At 37.7% G+C, this 20,856-nt stretch overlaps 1 protein-coding gene across 1 annotated transcript in view; it reads right to left on the bottom strand.

The window, feature by feature from the left end:
* Nucleotides 1-2,895: 2,895 nt before the first annotated feature.
* The window catches only part of LOC144662569 (lactadherin-like), a 111,247-nt gene continuing 93,286 nt past the window's right edge, over nt 2,896-20,856 (bottom strand). Inside the window, exons 6-9 of the mRNA XM_078523410.1 lie at nt 5,282-5,420; nt 3,985-4,313; nt 3,427-3,565; nt 2,896-3,203 (exon numbers count right to left, since the gene is read on the bottom strand). Of these exons, the coding sequence (XP_078379536.1) occupies nt 3,199-3,203; nt 3,427-3,565; nt 3,985-4,313; nt 5,282-5,420 (612 nt within the window). The 3' untranslated portion in view covers nt 2,896-3,198. The remainder of the gene's footprint in view (nt 3,204-3,426; nt 3,566-3,984; nt 4,314-5,281; nt 5,421-20,856) is intronic.

The raw sequence follows: 20,856 nt of genomic DNA, 5'->3' as shown, positions 1-20,856 counted from the left end.
AGTTTACAGTTATTTCACGAAATTAAAAACTAAAATCTAAATTAATTACAATATATACAATATAAAAATGCTAGCTACTATAGATAATATAATTAACATGATTAAAAATATAAAAAATTAAAACACCCTTGATTGATTAATATCGCTATAAAAAGTCCTAAAAAAAATAAAAACTTACAATTTAAAACGTTAAATTTCGAATGTTGCGTATAAAATCTTTGGTGCCAGCTAGGCAGCGTATGTTCTCGGGAAGTCCGTTCCATTGCTTAGCGGCGTAATAACTGAAACGTTTGAGTCCGTATTTGGTACTATTTGCCTTAGGTAATGTCAAGACATTTGCACCTCGCAAATTGTAACTGCTCCTTCTCACATTTATGAGACGACCAATTTTTACAGGGGCTCTGCCCTGAAAACAGCTGTTTATGGTAATTAACATGTCCTGTATCCTACGGGTTTCTAAAGTGTTGTTAAGACCTATCCACTCTAACAAAGTCTGATATGATGTAGAATTATCTTTATAAATTAATCTAAGTGCACGCTCGTTAACTTTTTCTAGCTTGTTAGCGTTTCTGGTCCCGCAGTGGTGCCAGACTTGGCTGCAATAAGTAAAATAAGGGAAAATAAAGGCGCGGTAGAGTGCTTCTTTGGTCTTACAAGGTAGAATATTTTTTAGCCTATTCAGGGCATTCACTTGTCCTCCTACTTTACGACAAATATCCGCGATGTGGGCATCAAACTTGAGCCTGTTATCTAGTGTAACACCTAATAATTTGATTTCTTTAGAAATGGGAATTCTTTTATCCACACATTTAATGTTCATATCATAATCACTGTTTCCCAGCACAAGAGCCTGGTACTTTTCAGGATTCGCTTTCATCCCATTTTGCTGGAACCAATGCAGCGTGTTTGCTAAGTCCCTATTGATATCCTCCTCGACAACTTGTGGGTTTGGATCCGAGGTGTGAATCTTCGTATCATCTGCGTAATTCATGAACTTGCACCTTTCAATAGCAAAGTTTAAATCATTCATAAAAATGTTAAATAACAGTGGTCCCAGAATAGATCCCTGCGGGACCCCAGCCGCCACACCTGTCCAGTCTGAAAAGGTGTCGCCCAGCTTCACTCGCTGATACCTGGATGATAGATAGCTGTACAAAAGGGCAACTGCTTTGTCCTCCATGCCATAGAACTTAAGCTTCTCCAAGATCAGTTCATGTGGCAGGCAGTCAAATGCCTTGCTTAGATCAATTGCTATCGCAGCAATCGCATTGCATTTATCCAGTTCCTCTTTCCAATGCTCTGTTAGCGTTAATAGTGCTGAAGGACATCCGTGATATTTGCGATAAGCAAAAACAGAATCGTGAAAAATGGGCTCAAAGTGTTCCGTCATTTGCATGTGTATTAGCCTCTCAAACACTTTACCAAAAACAGGTAAGACAGTCACCGGTCTAAAGTTCTTTTTATCCAAGACGCTGTCTTTCTTGTGGAGTGGCGTGATTTGACCGTGCTTCCAGGTGTCAGGTACTTGCGACCTACTAATGATAGTATTAATTAGTTTGCAGAAAGGCATTGCAATGGACCTAGAAGATGCCTTAACCGCTCTCGGAGGAATCAGGTCGTATCCTTGAGCTTTGTTCGGCTTAATATTCTCCAACACTGCTTTCACTGTGTGGTAATTCGTCGGCTTGAATGAGAACGTGCTTGTTGTCTTACCATTCTTGCTCGATGGGAATCTGCATACGTGCGATTGTTCTGATTGTTCTTTGAAAGCGGTATGCTTGTTTTCGATCAAGTCCCCTGTGATATTACTGAAATATGCATTAAATGTTTGTGCCACCTGATTTTGATCTTTGATAACTCCTTGTTCTTCTTTGAGAGTAATTAGCTCATTTGGCGAGCGATGCCTCGAATTCATAAAAGGCCGCAATGAACTCCAGAAATCCCTCGGGTTTCCCGCGCTCAGGTTACACAGGCGTTTGAAGTGTTCGATGATGGATTTACGACGCATGGCAACCACGCGGTTCCTAAGACACCTGTACGCGTCCCAGTCAACGGCTGCCCTTGTTTTGTAGTATTTGCGTTTAAGAGCATTTCTTTTACGCATAGCTGATCTTATTTCTGGTGTAATGAACTTTGATTGTTCAGAGGCACCTCTCAACTTTGTCTTCCTAAGAGGTGCGTGGTCATCCAACACGTTTGTATACATTTTTATACATGTGTATACATTTTGTATACATTTTTATACAAATGTATACGTTTGTATACATTTTTACTTCACATAAATTTTCTAATACTATATTCGCAAGCATCATTTGACTTACACAAGTAAACAAAAACAGCATTAGCATTAGGTGTAAGTAACAATAATTATAATTACAATACAGTATATTATTATATTGGGAGCGGTGAGAAATGAGAAACATTTAATGAATCAGCCAGCTTTCTAAACAAACAACCACGCGTTACAAATTTACAGTAGCTTTCAAAGATGGTTTTACATGATTAAGCTTACACAGATATATGAATACGTTTTCAAGCAAAATAAAGTGTTGTTTACAAGAACGGTATTTATCGATATCAAATTTACCAAGCAAAACATCCATTAGTAAAAAAGGCTACCGGTAACATAAATTTTGCTCACTGTGACATTTTATGACGTCATACCGCCATCTTGGATATCACCAAAAAAATATCCCTAAGCGATAGAAAATCAAGCCAGAATGCAAAATTTAACAAATGGGGCTATTTTATTAATAAAAACAGGAAATAAATAAGGTTAAGTTAATTATCATGACAAGAGAAAAGTCAAACATCTGAACTCGACAACAACTGTAACATTGCATGGCAGGATAGAGGACTTAACCCGGGATCTCCTATATTAAAGTATAAGGGCATATCTATTCCTTTCAAAACTCAGTACATTCAGATGTAGTTGCCATGAAACGGACTTCAGTTTTAAAGTTGCAAAACGAGTTCCATACTGGGCCTTGTGCGATGGTTCTTCTGTATGTCGTGGAAGGATTTGTCCCATGCCTTCAGTCACCATTCCAGACGGCACTGCATGGAATCAATGGTGTGTACATAAAGTAGGCATTTATTTTGTGCTGGAAGTCCCTTGCAAACGAAACAAATGAACTGGTACTTGGATAATAGAAAGTTGCCACTGGTCTTATTCAGTTCTGTCAACCTTTGACAGATTTATGCTGTGGATGAAGAAAGTGAACAATTATTCAGAATGTCATGAAAGATCATAATTGAACCACCAGCGCCCACCGTGATTCAACTTCTAGTTGACGTTAATTTACGTTAACGTTTTCCACTTTTTAAAATATGAACTGCTCTTGCGTTTTATGGTAACTCTTTGGCGTTGACTTGCTTTTCGTTTATGTTCTATTTTTTTAAGAATTAAATGTGTTGAACAGTTACCTTGACAACCATAGAGCTCTGCCCTCATTGATATGTGGCTTTTCCAGGCCACTGGTCGAAAACGGATGTACCGTGCTCTGATTGGTGGGATTAGATCATGATAAACAACAGTGTTCGGGTCTGTGTTTCCAGCAAATTCCTTAAATAGTAAGACAACAAATTGTTAACGAAATTTCATTTGGAAACTTTCTGACTTAACTCTCAATAATCGTATTCTCAAAAAGCAGTAAAATCAAAATTAGGTCACTGACTGGCCGGTGTTATAATTGAAGACTTAAATAATCAACAGTTCAAAACAATGATAAAATATGCTTCGAAAACTAAGTTCACTAATGATTTATAAAAAAAATGCAGCACTTTCTTTTTTGCGATTGCTAATGGTACGGTGTCATCGTGGCACCACTTCCATGGTAACGGTGAGCGTAGCAAATGTGAGAAAAAGATAACTATGTTAGTGACAAAAAATACATTTTAGTTATTAACTGTTTTCACAATAAGACGTTTAAAAAAATAGACAGTTGCTTTTATCAACGTTTCGATAAACGAGGTCGATTTTACCTTGTTTGTAATTTGTCCTTGTTCCTTGTAGTACTGGAAGTTCACTTCATCGTCACTGTATTGCAGATTGTACTTGGTTACCCACTGTTTATTACCATTTCTTCCTTGTGTTGCTACACGTGTCACAGTAAAGTGGTTGCTACCCAAGTCAACCTGAAGCCATTGGTTGTCGTCCGATATTGCAGCTGCCCAAGCGCCTGCTTTCACTGAAGTATAAGAGAAATGTAGTCTACCCTGGGTGGGGGCATGATTGTTATCGAATTGTGAAGAGGCAGTTATTTGTCCGTCACTGATTGCACCGCTTTCCATCCCAAGGGATTCTTGACATTCTACAGGTTTAATAAAATCGTTACAAAGTCAATACACCATTATAGAATAAAACCAGATTGATTGCAAGGCTGGTACAACAGCAGGAGGGCAAGATTTATTGGCCAATATTTCAACTACCAGAGCTAGTCTTCTTCAGGGCCAGAACTATAAACTAAATAAATAAATCAAATAAAAAAAATAGTAAATCAAATTATATTGCCCTCCTGCCGATGTACCAGCCTTGCAATCAATCTTGTTTTATTAGCACTTAAATTGACGGCTGGTACGAGCATTTCTTGAACAAGAAATCCGGCAGCAGACAAGCCGAGTAGTTTTTTTCTTCGTTGCGTACTCCCCTGCATTCAAACTGTTTTTTTTTTTTATTATAGAATGGTATTTACTCAAAAAATATCAGAGACAGCTCTGTGATTATAAATTACCTGCAAAGTTACAGAATACCACGTATGAAGAGGCACTTACAGGATATTTGTATCCTTATGCATGTACGAAATGACGCATGATTTTTATACGTCCAACTAATATCTGTAATATTTTTATTAATCACAATTCTTCTTTTATTTAAGATAATTATTTAACATCTAGCTTCCTCCCTGTCAACCCCTCCCCAACGATTTATAACCTGCCTGGTAAAAACACTTCGGTTTAGAACAAAGAAAAATTCCAGTTTACGGTCATCTCACCAAAATGATATAGGCAGGTAAACTATGTACTGCGTTTTTTGTGTCTAGCTTTTTCACCGAAACGTTAGTCATTGAAGCACTACTTTTCATGATTTCCCCATGTTTGTAAGCTAACCCAATGTGACTTCATCTTGCCTTTTTGTCCACGTTTAGTAAAGTCAAAGGTTTTCATTTTAAAAATTTCCTTTGCTCTTACGTTTTATGGTCGTTTATGATAAGTTTCTTTGCCGTTACCTAGCTTTTGGTTTGTGTTAACTTTTACAAATTTAAAGGCGTTTCACAATTACCTTGACAACCATAAAACTCTACCCTCATTGATATGTGGTCAATCCAAGCCACTGGACGAAAACGGACGTAACGTGCCCTGATTGGTGGGTTCAGATCATGATAAACAACAGTGTCACGGTCTGTGTTTCCAGTAAATTCCTAAATTAGTAAGTGTTCAAATTGTTAGTGATCTATCGTCTTAAAACGTTGTTGGTAAACTAAATTATCTTCTCAAAGTACATGTAGGTCATTGAATATTAGTGGGAGTGATGAAAAAATTAAATCATGAACAGTGCACAATTATTGAAGAATTCTTGGAAAATTGAGGCCAGGAAGGGTTTTTCTAAAATTTGGTATTTCCTTTAAACGTCATATGACGGTCGCGAAATCAACAGTTGATTAAAATGCACCTAACCCTCAATATTTTTCCCAAGATAAAGATAAATCTTTTTTGTAATTCAAAGTATCTGTTCGAAAAAATGTTTGGATTTAGTTGAGTCTTCGATTGTCTTTGCCCCAACGATAACTAGAAAATAGCACTTGCAACTCCTTCATTTGGTTTCAAAGCCATGTTCTGAGAAGAATAGGTTCAACAGCTTTTGTGTACTTTCGCGTCCACTCATTCCTTTCAGATGGTACGACACACGCTCAGACTTGAGCAAAAATATGAATGTCTAAAGCGCGCACGAGAGGAGTGCAGGTAACTAAATAGCCTTCCATTAGCTGACTGCTTAAGCCGGTACTGTCTATGCGGCCCTTGAGCTTTCCCGAAGCTTTCTTTCCAGCTTTTCGTTCGCGTTCACGTCCTCCTCGTATCTGACTTTCCATTCCTTGTCTACAAGCGGCTAATCCGCTTATACTCTTTGTCTCAAGAGAGACCAATAGTCTCAGTTATGGAATATTCTGAGCATAAAATACAGAGAGCTAACCTATATAGCCAGGCGCTATTGTGACTGTTTCTTGTGTAGACGCCATATTCTCCTTCTGCGAAGACTCCCTAAACGCGGTCATGCAACATATCAATAATAACTTTCGCAGGGCAATGAAAATCGAAAATTCAATCAAATCCGTCTTTTGTTTCTATTTGTTCGCACACTGTCTTCAAAGAACAACTAGTAGTAAGTAAAGTCTGTGTCCGAGCCATGAGGCTCATACAACCGGAGCTTATCCCGGTTTCCGTAGCATTAAGCGACTAGAAGTATTGCTACCCCCCTGGATGGGATGCTAGTCCATCGCAGGGTTACCCCCCAACAGTAAATTCACCGGTACCCATTTATACACCTGGGTGGAGAGAGGCACTGTGAGAGTAAAGTGTCTTGCCCAAGAACACAACGCAGCGCCCCGGCCAGGCCTCGAACCCGGGCCGTTCGACTCGGAGTCGAGCGCGCTGACCATTAGGCCACCGCGCCTCCCAACAACAAAGAACAACTAAAGTACATTTATTTTAGCGAAAGACATTTTCGTGTTGTGTGTACTTTAATCAAAGTTTCGCTAAATAAAGACTTTTCACCTTGTTAGTAACTTGTCCTTGTTCCTTGTAGTACTGGAAGTTCACTCCATCGTCACTGTACTGCAGATTGTACTTGGTTACGCATTGCAGCTTAAAGTACCAATCTCTTCCTTGCGTTGCTACACGTGTCACAGTAAAGAAGCTGCTACCCAGATCAACCTGAAGCCATTGGTTGGTGTCTTTTCTGGCAGCTGTCCAAGATCCTGCTTTCACTGAAGTTGCATTAAAATGCAGCCTACCCTGGACAGCAGCGTGATTGTTATTGTATTGTGAAGAGGCAGTAATTTGTCCGTCACTGATTGAACCGCTTTCCATTCCAAGGGCTTCGTCACATTCTGAAGGTTTCATAAAATCATTTCAATCGTATAACACCATTATTTAAGCAATAGACCGCGCTTTCTAGGACTTTACTGGCGTAATAAAACCACGCGGTATGTTGGGAGAACACGAGAAAAGCTTGTAAATTACGAGCCGTGATTTATTTTAGTTTTTTCTATGAAAGAAACATCTTATCTTTTCAGTTCAGTTGCGTGCTTAGCTCACTTCATTTCATTTGTAACAGTTATTAGCCCCTTCCCGTGACATTTAATTCTAAGTGCTAATGAAATGTAATTTACTGGAGTATATGTGATCATTTTAAGGAGGCTCGATGTAGTTTTTTTAACCGAAGGGTGGTTGTTTTGAAAATTAAAATTATCTAGGAAACCAATGTTCGATTATTGCCAAAATACACCATAATGATCAAATATGACCCAATTTTAATTTTTTACCCGTCACTTAGTCACAAAGGCTCCATAGCAACGATAGACGTTTTCTTTTGTTCTCAAACAAGCTTGATTTTCTCGAAATCTAGATTGACTCTTGGTGTTTATTTTTTGATATGTTAAAGTTTAGAAGATTGACTAACTGTTGACGAAATTTTAAAAAAATTTGTAAGAGCGTTTTCAAGTAAATCAAGAATGAAATTTTCAGAAAAACACCGTTAGGTTGTAATATAAAATAGGCGCTTTAAAATTGTTTCGTATTATTTGAACACAGTTACTCTCACTGAAACATAAATACTTACACCGTCAAAGACCATTAACTAAAAGTGAGACTTTTTGCTTTAATTGGTTAAAATATATCGACTGCCGATTGTAGGAAATTGTAAGAAAATACCAAAAACTTCATTCTTGACTTACTTTAAAACGCTCTTACAGATTTTCCCAAAATTTTGTGTACAGGTAGTCAATCTACTATACTTGAACATATCAAAAAATGAATGCCAAGAATCAATCTAGATTTCGAGAAAATCAAGCTTGTTTGATAACAAAAGAGAACGTCAATGGTTGCTATGGTAACCTTTGTGACAAAGTGACTGGTAAAAAAATAAAATTTGGTCATATTTGATCATTATGGTGTATTTTGGCAAAACTCGAACATTGGCTTCCTAGATAATTTAAAAAAAAAACTACATCGAGCCTCCTTAATACAGTCAATTCTCTCTAAAACGGACACCGTCGGGACCGGCTCCGACGGTCCGTCTTAGAGAGTTGTCCGCCTCATGGGAAGTTTATTTACAGTAAAATGACTAAAAAATTGCACGGACGGGGCCAACACCAGGTGTCCGTCTTAAAGAGGTGTCCGTCTTAGAGAGGTGTCCACTAAAGGAGAGAGTTGACTGTACATGGCTTTACCTCGCTCGCAGTAGTCACCAATCCACCTCGATGAATTACATGCACACGTGTAGTTCACGTGACTGTTCACACATGTCGCATTGTTTTGACACTGATGCTTGAAGCAGTAGTCGACAGCTACGCAAAATAAGATTGAAAAATAAAATTATATATTAATATTAGCTATGGTTTAACGTTTCCATGCTAATCAGGCATAGACTGTAGAAGATATGAGTTGCACTTACTTTCTGTGTCCATGTCACAGCGAACAAGAATGGAGTTCTCAGACATCGTGGAACCCAACCAGTAATTTCCGCTGACCGCTTGTCCTCCTTCACTCGCCTTGATCTCTGCACACGAATCAGCCGGCAGCTCGGGAATGGATCCGAGGGACACTAGGTATAAAATAGGCAAAAGCATTATTTAAAAATAAAAGGGCAAGCGGGCTCTTGTTCGGGTTGTTTATTTCAAACTCTTGGCTGTGGCCCACATAATGCAACCATAGGAGCCGATTGACAAGCTAAGAGTTTTACAAATATCTCTGCATTTTACATGTATTTAGACTGGGCCTTTTTTTCTCTGTATCAAAGTATCTACAAAAGTATTCATTCAGTAGAAATCGAATTTATATGTTTTGTAGAGCACTCAAAACAAAGCTGCCCCCGCCAGGAAAACTAAAAAACTAAGAAATCTAAAGAAAAAAAAAAAACTAAACTAAAAAAACCCAGTTTCCCCCGCCAGGAAAACTTGCCCCCGCAGACATAAAATCCTGGATACGGCCCTACATTGTTTGTTTGAATTATTGATTTTTCTCTCGCCAAAAAAAAAATTCTTCCAAAATCACATCAGAAACTCTTCACCAAGCATGTTGTGAAATAGTCGACCTTACCAAAGGAAATAGTTTATGAGCAATCATATTGTAACGTTCTGTTCTTCACTGTTACCTCTTTTGGGGGCCTTCGTCATGTAATATCTGTCCTTGTCTTTGAGAAAGTCCTCAGGCCTGGCCTCCTTTGTCCTGTTATTCAACTCGCATATGTCTTTAAACATGACGTAGTTATAACTTTGACATCTGACGTCAGAGTTGCACGCCTCTCTGCAGTCGAGCGAACCTGGCCGAGCACTGAGCGTCTTAAAGGTGTGGCCCTTGAGCATCATTTGATAGATGGAGTAAGTGTCAATTCCACATTGCTGACTGTTAATGCTGTGAAATATTACAGACAAAATCAACAGTTCGCTGAGGATGAGAATCTGTTGCCGAGCCATTTGCAGTTTATCAGGCTACTGGTATCTCCTAGAAAATAATAATAATAAAAAAATCGATAATAATTAACAACCGGGAACGTATTTTGTGCCTTGATAATTGTAAATTATTAGCTGGTGTACCATACAGGGAAAGAAACGTTAAGTGTATTCATGTAAAAACAGATCAACAAAATTAAATTTTTCAGTCGTGCATAAAAATGAATAGTTTAAAAAACTAAACTAAACTAAACGAAAATAAGATAAAATAAACATTCAATTTATTAAGACACGGTGGTATTTAAAGCAAGAAGCCAAATTGGAATATGGAAATGTTTATTTTTTTGAGGAGGGAGGAAAACCGGAGAACCAGGAAAAAAAAGCCTCGGATCAAGGAAAAGAACTCAACTCACATATGACGCCAGGTCCGGGAATCTAACCCGGGCCACATCGGTGGGAGGCGAGCGCTCTCACCACTGCGTCATTCCCCTCCCCTTCTAAAAGTGAAGCGTGAATAAATAGCAGTAGGCACAAATTCTAAAACGAAATAAACATAGAAAAGCAAAAATTGTACATTACATGCATGGTGAATTTAAACATTTGATATTTATCCGACTTATTGCGTATTTGTCCTTATATTCCAAGAAAAAAAGTATTTACATGACAAAATACAGTATCTAAGGAAACACTTTACCCGTTTTGTAGAGAAATAAAGCGGCTACGTCGAGTACATACATTTAATTCGGGTTTCAACTGAGATGACAAACCAATTCAGGTATGGGATTACAGGAAATTGATTCACTGTTTAAAGAAAGTAGCATAGAAAATATAAATTAATAAATTATTCATTTCATTTAATAAAGTGCCAAAGAAAAAAGCACTGCTGTGTTAATTTAGGACCTAGCTGTGAATAAACAAACAAGTATTGTTAATGGAACAGTTATATGAGGAAAGAATGTTCTATTATAATTCAGTAAGATGGAAATGATTATAGAAGCATTTTTTTTCTGCGATCCCGCGTCTTAAAGGAGAATCCCTCTCTCTGTTATGGAAATTATATCCAAGATCTTTGGCTTTGTTTTCACGTCCCTAACGGGTAGTTTGTCACTTGGGGATAAGAAATCTTTTATATAAGAAAATTGGTTATCTCCCAGTGGCAAACTGCCCGTGAGAAATGTGAAAGTAAAGCCAGAGATCTTGAATATCAAGCGAAAGGGTTTTTCATTGCTGTCGACAAGAGGATGGAAAGAAGCACTCGACTTAGCGTCTTTCCTTTTCGCAAAGGTTTTCAGTAGATGATGTATTTTTTCAGTTTCAGGTTCCTTTTTCAGCGGGACGGGTCCAGTGTTTCTTTTTTCTTTCATTTTTTCGTTTTTTTCAAAGATGGAGCTTTTGTTAGGAGTTAAATATTATTTAATTGTAAGGGTGCTTAATGAAACCACGACGCGACGAAAATGGCAACGTTAGAGATTTCGCCAAACAAAAGGTTAAATTAGTAGTACAATGGTTCTTTACGAGTGTTATCTTTGTTTTCGTCCTCTGAAAACCGGTGCCAAATTCTGCGTATTTTGAAAGCGTAAACCAGGAAGGCTGTATACATATTCTGCTGGACACACTACGAAATACATTACTTTGTAATATGGTTCCAAATGTGGCACAATCTCTTTTGGCTTTTATTTGCAATACTAACATTCTTATTTATGTTCACAACTATCAAACAGAAGAAATGGGTGTTCAGCTCGAACTACGAGTCAGAGTATTTAATGCCGTCCTAATCTGCAAGTAGTACATTGGGGTTCAAACATACAAAACTGAAACACTACTCGGACTCCAAGCCTATGCGCCGCCTTGTACGAAAACCAAAAAACTCAGTGGGAAACATAGGAACGTACTCCCCATCCAAATTCAGGCGCATGAACCTTTGAGGGTTAAAGGTAAAGTACAAAGATAACAAAAGTGTATACCTTCAGGGGGTGTCGCACGTCCAAATGCTGTAACGCCCTGAGGTTAAACAGTATACACCTAAATTGAAATGAAATTTCGATGTTCCTTTTCTTCCCATTACTATTCCCTGTTTCTATAGGGAATGCCTCTAGTCTCGGACTACTTTAATGGAGTGGGATAACAAAACTTTAAACGGAGTGGTACAGCAGCCAATTTGGATCAATAAATTTACTTGCATTCAAAACAAATCGGTCCACCACCCATTACTGATCAAAATGGGCCTTTTAACAATTGGAAATATGCTAACAGTCAGGAAACTTTCTTTGACTTATTTAGTTAAAGCAGAAAGAAATAACAATAGCAACTGCTGAATATTTTCTTTGGTTGAAAATTGCTCACTTCGTCCCCTTTGGGTGGCGAAAGATAATTAAGGCGGGCAATATGAGCTCCATTCCCTAACCCACTTTGCCAAGTATTTTTTCACTCAGATCAGATACGTGTCAAGCTTGATGGAAACAATGTTGTTGAAATTCAAGCTTTAACTAGTTAACCAATGTACTAAAAACCCTCTGACCAAGAAAACAATAAAGCTAACAAGAAAGGCCAAGTTTACGGCTGTTTTCTCTGAAAATACTTTGGACTGGGCAACTTATCTATCAAATTCCGATCAATTCGACAATTGATACGAGAACTAGAGCGTTTCAACTCAAAATATAATTTACAGGATTCTTTTCAACGGTTCTAGTCTTTTAAAGATGAAAATATCTACCACTCCTCTTTGCACCTTTTATGAAGGAGAGTGAAACACTTGAGCACCTTTTCTTTGATGGTTTATATGTAAAATCATATCAACGGAAAACCTTTGGCAATCTTCAGCATTGTATGTTTCTTTTCTGGAAAGAAATGAAGGCGCCAAGTCGAATTCTTCAATCATCCTTTTTTCGACTGAAATGAAACGCAAGAGCTTGATAATATATTCAAGATCTCTGGCTTTGCTGTCACATTTCTCACGGGCAGTTTGCCACTTGTGTTAATAATAAATAAGGCCAAGTAAGAAAAACCATTGTCCAATTCTCCAGCGAACTTGCAAAATAAATCCTGGCCTCTCCAGTACGAACCTAGCGTACCGAGGCTTTAAAATTTTGGCCGGAGTTCGTGTTAAAACGCAGAAAAAAGCCATGTCTTACAGAATTTTCTTCGCACTTTACTGAGGAGTAACACCTGTTGGTTTTTGTTCGTTCCAATTTTTCCAATAACAAATAAAAAAAAGGGAAGTGGCCCAAAAGATGAAGCTGACCGGGACGAGAAACATTTGTTGTTTTTTTACTTGGTCTAATAATAAAAACTTTATTATTAGGTGCGGGATTGCAGAAAAAATGCTTACAATAACCGAATTACTGCGCGCGTCGTGAACGTCATCCATTAGAGTACAGACGCACAAGTGACGTCACTGCGTGGTGTGACGCGCGCGCGTAATCAGAGTTCATAGTCCAAATCAGTGTTGTCGACAAAGTTTTTCAAAACGCTCGTCGAGCCACAACAAAACAAAAAAATTCAGCTAAATTATAAATCTAAAGTGAGAAACAATCCGCCAAGTATCGTTCACCTTTCGAAACATTTAACTGGGCTAAACAAGCTTGAAGTAGATAGTGATTGATTCGAAATCTGTAAGAATTTGTCCGATGTTGAAAAGTTGGACGACGCTACGAGAAATCCTTGAATGGCGGTTGAACGCTTAGGTTAAAGTTTGATAGATTTGAACAACGTTCCGAATGGAATAAAGTTTTTTTCTTTCGTTGATGTTTTAATTTTCGATTATTCTTTTATTAAATCGGTTTAACAGTGTTTCATGGTTACGGAAAACTTCATTGTGTAGACAGGCAAGACCAAAGGTTCTTCGGTGTTACTAATGCATTCTGTAATCCTCACTGGTACTTGGTTTACAGGCATTGTTAAAGCTGCAGCTGAGAGAGTGACTAAGAGTATGTAAAGGTCATTAATTTCTGAGTTACAAGGCAGTCGTAATTATGTAGATTGCTTAAGTTTTTCCGCAAAATTACTTTTATTCATAGAGCAGTTTTCAATTGAGTGTCGTAAAACCAAAATTAAAGTAATCACTCTAGCCAATCACAAAGAACAGAGACAATCCAGTAAACCAATCAAAACTCGAAGCAAATACATGTAGCCGGCAAGAAGCGCGGCAAAACGTGCGCAAGCAAGTCACGATTGGTTTTGGTTTTACTTCCGATTGGCTGAGAAAGTGGCGCGAGAGTTTTAAACCAATCACTGAGCGTAGTAATGCAAAACCAATGCAAACGCGAATTACTTTCGACACTCAAGTGAAAACCGCTCTATGTGGAAAAACTAGGTGTTTCTAAATGTTCAAAGATCCGTGAAAAACAGAATCCAAAATGAAGTAAGGTTTGTTTGTTTGTGCAGAAATTTCACGGCTAAGCTGAATTCTGATACAGGAAAATAACTTGCTTGATTAAAAGTTCAATTTTTAATTTACTGTTGAGGAAAAATGTAAAATTAAACTAAAAGTGTTTCAACTGGGAGCAAAGGATCTCGATGACGTCATTTCCCGCCCCTTTGCACGGTTGTTTGTGCAAGGCTGCCAAACGCCGGTTGGAAATGGCGAGCTATCGATTCGTGAAGTTCAACTGAAGCCAAAATAAAATGTTTTAGTGAGGAGCAGGAAAATATGCTAACACGAAGAAGAAAACTTCAAATGACTTGAAATTATAAGAGCTTCTCACTTGTGGATACGAAGAGAGGGAAAATCAAGAGATTCCAGCTGCTTAACTGCAAGACTTCGCGATCAGAAATCAAAAATTTACGTTATACATCTTTTGAAAGCTTCAGTTCGCGAAATTGTGCCTTTCAGATTTGCAATTTGCTCAATTGTTATATAAGCCGTAGCTGGTGTTAACCTTTTGATAAATAAAAATGTTTAAACTTTTACTTCATGCATGTTTTTTGTCTATATAATAAAAAGAAAAATACACGGTGGCTTGAAGATATGAATTTTATTTTCTCGTGGTATAGGCAATATTTTACTCATTCGCTGCGCTTATTCGTAAAATATTACTTTACCAATCGAAAATAAGTTCATATATTCGCGCCGCCGTGTAATATCCTCTAAATACGAGCTGGGGTGCAAAGCTGCGATCGGTCTCACGTCCTTGAATAGCTTGTTATGGTAAAATTACTTATTTTCCGATTTCAGACCTGAAAACATCTTCCAAAGAAAGCTATTAGTTTTTTTATTAATGCAAGTAATCTTATCACTTATAAGAGTAAAATTTTTCCTCGAAAGTCATAAAAAGAAATTCTAGAATGTAATTTTTCGACTTTGCAAGATTAATAATACCTAGTAAGTAAAGCTTGAGGGAAACTTTTGTAGATAAAAATCAGCAAAAGTAATAGACGACGTTTTGACATCGTCAGATGTCATTGTCAAGTGAAATTTTTGGGGTTAGTTTCTGCATATAAATAAGTTTACAATTATCCAGATAAGGTGACAATTTAAGTGAAAGGAAATTAAACAAACAATTTTGCTCTGATTGAGTCTGATTGTGTATTGATTGTTGGCTAAAGTTCTCTGATGAGTTTCTGCTGATATACAAAACATTTCATATCAGGCAGTCAAGTTTGCTCTTGCATTTCTTTAAGATGGTGAAATGGTCTTTGAAGATTCTTTGGCTCCATATCGGTGTTCATTCTTGATGTGATTCCCGATGCCAGCAGAGCTCTGATGTTCAGCAACACGTTGATATAAGTGCCGGTAAGTGTAGCCAACATAGCTCGCATCGCACGAGCCACATTTGAATAAATACACAACGCTTTGCTGGTTAATTAATGGAGGGTTTTCCTCGCGCGTTTTGACATCATCTTTAATTTTTCTACTCGTAAGCACAGGCTGTAGTGTTTTTCCAATTTTGTTGCTCAAATCTCGTAGTTGTCTTCTGACAGTGTCGGCCGATTTTTGGTCTTTAAACGGTAGTACAGTTCTCTTACTGTCGACACTGCTTCTTGTGTGAGTTTTGCTTTCCGCTAGGTCTGCCACGGAGGTGATTTGAACGTTCCAGTACGCACAAGGAAGTCTAAAGGGAGCCCCCTTCAGACTTCCTTAAAAAATGGAAATTAAAGGGAGCCCCCTTTTTCCAAAAAATGGAAATTAAATAGAAAGATAAATATTCCTTTAACAATCCCAAAATGTGCATGTTCGCTTTGAATACTGCAGTAAGGCAGCCGAATTTTGGTATATTTGGTATATTTAAACAAGGGAAGTCTTTGTCAGTGCGACTGATTTTAGCATCATGTAGCGAAACAGATTTAAGAAGCAGGGTAAGGCCAAAGTCTTTGGTTCTACAAGGTTTATTCTTGGTTGGCCTTCTATCAAGCTCTGGTCTTATCTCTAATTAAAAGCGCTGATTATCTTTGATTGAGAACTGCGCATCCTCTTCCCCAGGGCCACGCGTATTTTTTTAAATGACATGACGTAGTGGCCCTGGTAACGGTAAAAAATATGATTTTTTTGATTGGCTGATAAAAACTGCATGCGTAATAAGGTAAAAAAATGAAACGCTTCTACGCAATTTTCGTTATACTTCCGGTCATCGAAACAATTGAAGATGTAGCGGGCAAGTTTGAAAATGTAACCGGAAAAAGACCGAATAACACTGGGAGTTTGTTGGAATAACGTATTCACGAAGCACACCTTTGTTTATGCATAAATGACAAGTACATCTCTTGTAAGGTGTAACTCGGTTGTACTTTTTATTGCATTAAAAATATTGCAAACATTTGCACTATCAACTTAGCTTATACAAGATATACACACTAAATGGAGTTCATGAATACATGAAGACTTTGAAATTCAATGTGATATTTCTTACCGCTGCTCAATAGAATGATACCTCATCGCTCAGCCCCTTTTTTAGCTCTGAATTTTCTACAATACCTCCGCACGGCCATAAGCTTAAATAAATTTCACAGTATCATCAACCGTCGGAATGTTATCAGCTGATGATATCCTCGACTCCATGTTTAAACACTATAACTCCAATTCCTCTGGATTCTAACTTTTCTATCTGCCGTCTTCCTGTTCCATTCCTCGTTTCTTGATGTCCTCCGACAATTGTAGCAAGGATTGCTGTACAGCTCTTTCGAACGCCAAACTCGTATCTTCTTTCAAATTCGCTTTCTTCTCGTCTCAGTCAGCCCCAGCCTTCCCCTTTCTTTTACTGAGCAGGCGCAGACGAACATTTATGTAGTGGGCATGCGCTACCGGATGTCGTGGATTTTACGACATCCGGTAGTCAGTGTTACCAGAGCCCTTCGTTTCGCCGACCACGTGACCAAAAGAAACGGAAGGCTCTGGGAACGAGAATGAGAACTGCGAGGCAGCTCTATTTATTGGAAACGCTAAATTTAATTACTTTCCCGCAAGATTAAGTGCTATTCAAATGAATAAAAATAGTTGTTTCCAGATGTCCCATCTTTCGAGAGCAAAGAAAACCAAAATGATGTAATGCTTTCTTTGTTATGAAAAAAAAAATATTTGTAAAATTCATTAACTATTCATGAGGGTGCAAACCAATCCCAGCACTGTATTCAGATCACATGTACACAACTGTAAACCCCAATACAAATCAAACAATAGAATTAACTTTTGATACAGACTCCTGCTCAGCTAATTAGTATTCATTAACTTTTGATACAGATCTCTACTGATTCGCATAACAAAACTTTGCATTCAATTTATTGTTTTCATTTCACAAGTAGAATAAAATATTCGCGTCCGATCTGTATGGCCGTTTACAATGGCTCGCCTATCGGCTCGCCATTGTAAACGCCCATACAGATCTCCCGCTCATATTTTATCTACTACATAAAGTTTAACAAATAGCAGTTCAGCTGCGAACAAGGAAATTTGAATTTGAAATCAGTATGCGAATTCGAACTGTACTAACGAGCGAACGGTTCCTCGTTCTAATTAAGCGGTTTGTTTCTTATTTTTCAATCTCATAACATAACATAACGTTAACATAACTTTATTATTTCTATAGCGCAAAATCCATGCATGTATGATCTAATGCGCTTTACATAAATAGTTATCATAGTATTACAACAATAATGTAATTATAAAAATTATTCATATATATATATATATATATATATATATATATACCTATAAAAAACCGATGTAATTGAAATCGCTTAAAAACTTAAATAAAAAAGATTAAAACCCCCAATACATATTTCGCCCCGGTCTATCTTATAAAAAAATCTATGTTAAAAACACTACAAACACAAATTATATGCTAATTTAAAAAATGAGGTTTTAGCTGTGACTTAAAACTTTTTAAATTGTCCAAAGCTCTCAGATCATCTGGGAGGGCGTTCCACAAAGTTGGTGCAGCGGCCAGGAACGCCCTGTCTCCTGTTGTCTTCTTCATTTTGCGTGGCTAATCGAGCAGAAAGTGCTTTGTATTTGAACGAAGCATATAAGTTGACTTTGGCTTGAGTCTTATTAACTGATTAATATATGTGGGGGCACTACCATGTATAGCCTTGAATGTGAATACAACTATTTTAAACATTATACGGTATTTAACAGGTAGCCAATGCAGGTCTTTCATAACCGGAGAAATGTGACCAAAACGCGGGGTATTCGAGATTAGTCTTGCGGCAGCGTTTTGAACCCGTTGCAACATGTTAATGTAACTGGCTGGTAAACCATACAGCAGACTTTTACAGTAATCTAGACGTCCAATTACTAATGCAAGGACTAATGTTTGTGCCCTCTTGAACGTTAGGTATTTTCTGATGCGTCTAATTTTGTATAGTGTACCAAAGGATACACTACAATTTTTTTTAATGTGGACGTTGAAATTCAGTTGTGAGTCAAACCAAACACCAAGATTTCGCGCCTCATTTACAGTAGAAACACTAGTATCACCTACAGATAGAGTATCTAGGTTTACCTTCACAGCTGGAAACACCTTCTACTGAAAGTAATTAAATGTTGCAAAGCCCTTGACTCTCAGAATAACGATGCATTAGACGCGCTAATGAAAAAAAAAATGAAGACAGCTTACTGGTCTAGCTTTGAAATTATGAATATATGAGATCATACATTTGAACTGCGGATGAAGGAAAAATAAAGAGAAGATCCTCGCAGTCATGAAAAAAATTTAAGCAGTTGCGAAAAGAAACCTGAAAAATCAGGCTTGCCGGGACTCGAACCCTGACCTCTGCGATACCGGTGCAGCGCTCTAGCCAATTGAGCTAACAAGCCAACTGGGAGTTGGCCAAATTTATTTTTTGGTCCAGCTTAATTTACGCGCCCTAAACGTTTTTGTCCCCGCGTAGTACACCAGCTAACACTCTATTATTAATAAATTATTTCTTGTTTATTTTGTAAGAGAAGCCAGCAAACTGATGCAAAGTGAAAATGGCTTGGCAACGGATTCCCATTGATTGTGTCTGTACTGGTCCGCATCATCTCCAGCCAGCAATGCGGAATTGACACTTACTCCATCTATCAAATGATGCTCAAGGGCCACACCTTCAAGACGTTCAACGCTCGGCCGTTTTCGACGGACTGCAGAGAGGCGTGTAATTCTGACGTCAGATGTCAAAGTTACAACTACGTCATGTTCAAAAACATTAATTGCGATACAAACATTGCTTACAACATTAAGCATTACTAATTGTCAGTACTTCACGTTACGTTTTTTTTCACGTTACTTACAATGCCGTAATATTACTTCCAATTTCATTAACATTATTTTGTTTTTCCTTCGCTAATTAAAGACGCATAGAGACAAGCTGCCTGAGACAAGTCAGGGACGTGTAGCGATGTTGCAGCAACACATGCTGCAGTGCATATTGTGATTTTGTTGCTGCTACTTGGCAGTGCTTCACGTTCCAACAGCATGTCCCTGGCACACGTCCCTAAAACATGTCCACTGATGTGTCAACCATTTTAAGTCTCGATTGTTCCATTCTTTTTCCTGCATGGAACAAGTTCAGAGTGCGTGATTGATTGAATATAATGATATACCATAAATTGCGAAAAAGTGTTTAAAATTATCGACATTCAAATTTTAGCAGGATGTTTGTCCCAGGAGTCCCCCCGGGGGGAGGGGGCGGGGCGGGGTGGGGCGGAGCCTTGTTTAATGACATAGGCAATGAATTAAGAAAACAGGATGGGAGCTAGGAAAGTAATGAATCGAATTAGATTTTCAAACAAACAACTTACAGAACATGGAACACCATTTTCTATTTGAAGATAAAACATAGAAAAGAGTAATATATTGTTTCGTGACCGTTAATTTTAACGTCATAAAGTATATAAAGAAGCCAACGTCGTGGATTATTTGTTGAAAAACTTCCCGGTTATTTGAGATCTCCTGTGGTTCGTGTTTTTTAAATTTCTATTATGTTCTCGATTAGAATTAATTCCCGTCGTGTCTTCATGCAGTAAAATACACATACTTCTTTATCTGTTGAACACCTGGGCATGCTCCGAGTTTATCTTCATGTTTTCAATGGCAAAATAAATTGTTTTCACAGGGTGGCTCCGATATATTTACAAAAGCTCCTTTTTCTCTTCATTTGTAAGTGAGAAATATTTTTATTACTTTTGTTATTCCTATCTGTGTTTACTGCCTTTGTGGAAATACATACGTTGAATTGAAACGCTTTCTTTTTGAAGCCGTAATCTCTTTTGAAAAAATATACAAAGGCTGAAACGCAAAAAAGTGAAAAGCTGTACAATTGTAATTAATAATTGAAGAGTCAGCATAGAAAGGTAAGTATAGCAACACTTAAAGTGTCATCACCTATTGTAAGTAATGTAGTAATAAGAGATCTATTGTCTCTTGAAGCAAACATATCTTGCGTCCCTTGTTTAGCGGTTGGCAAATCTAAACAACAAAAAATATTTGATACTTGTGTTTATAAAATATAAATATAATTGTTATTGTAAAATGATTTTTCCAAAACACTGAGCCGTAAGGAGTAATATGTAGAAAACTGATAGTGTTTCTGAGAGATATTTCACTACCGATATGATTTATAGTTTGAAGGTTACGAGTGATAGTCGCGTGCCACACTATGGTAACCGTGACAACGTATCGTCCACACTCATCACGACATCCATTACTTTTTTTTCGTACTCCACATCATTACTTATTGACATCATTACTCATTTATTGTGAAGAGATGCGGC

The sequence above is a fragment of the Oculina patagonica genome, chromosome 8 (genome assembly GCF_052425735.1).
Source record: "Oculina patagonica isolate OP01 chromosome 8, crgOcupat, whole genome shotgun sequence".
In the NCBI taxonomy this organism is placed as follows: domain Eukaryota; kingdom Metazoa; phylum Cnidaria; class Anthozoa; order Scleractinia; family Oculinidae; genus Oculina; species Oculina patagonica.
The sequence above is the reverse complement of the archived record's forward strand: the minus strand, read 5'-3'. Positions and strand labels throughout refer to the sequence as shown.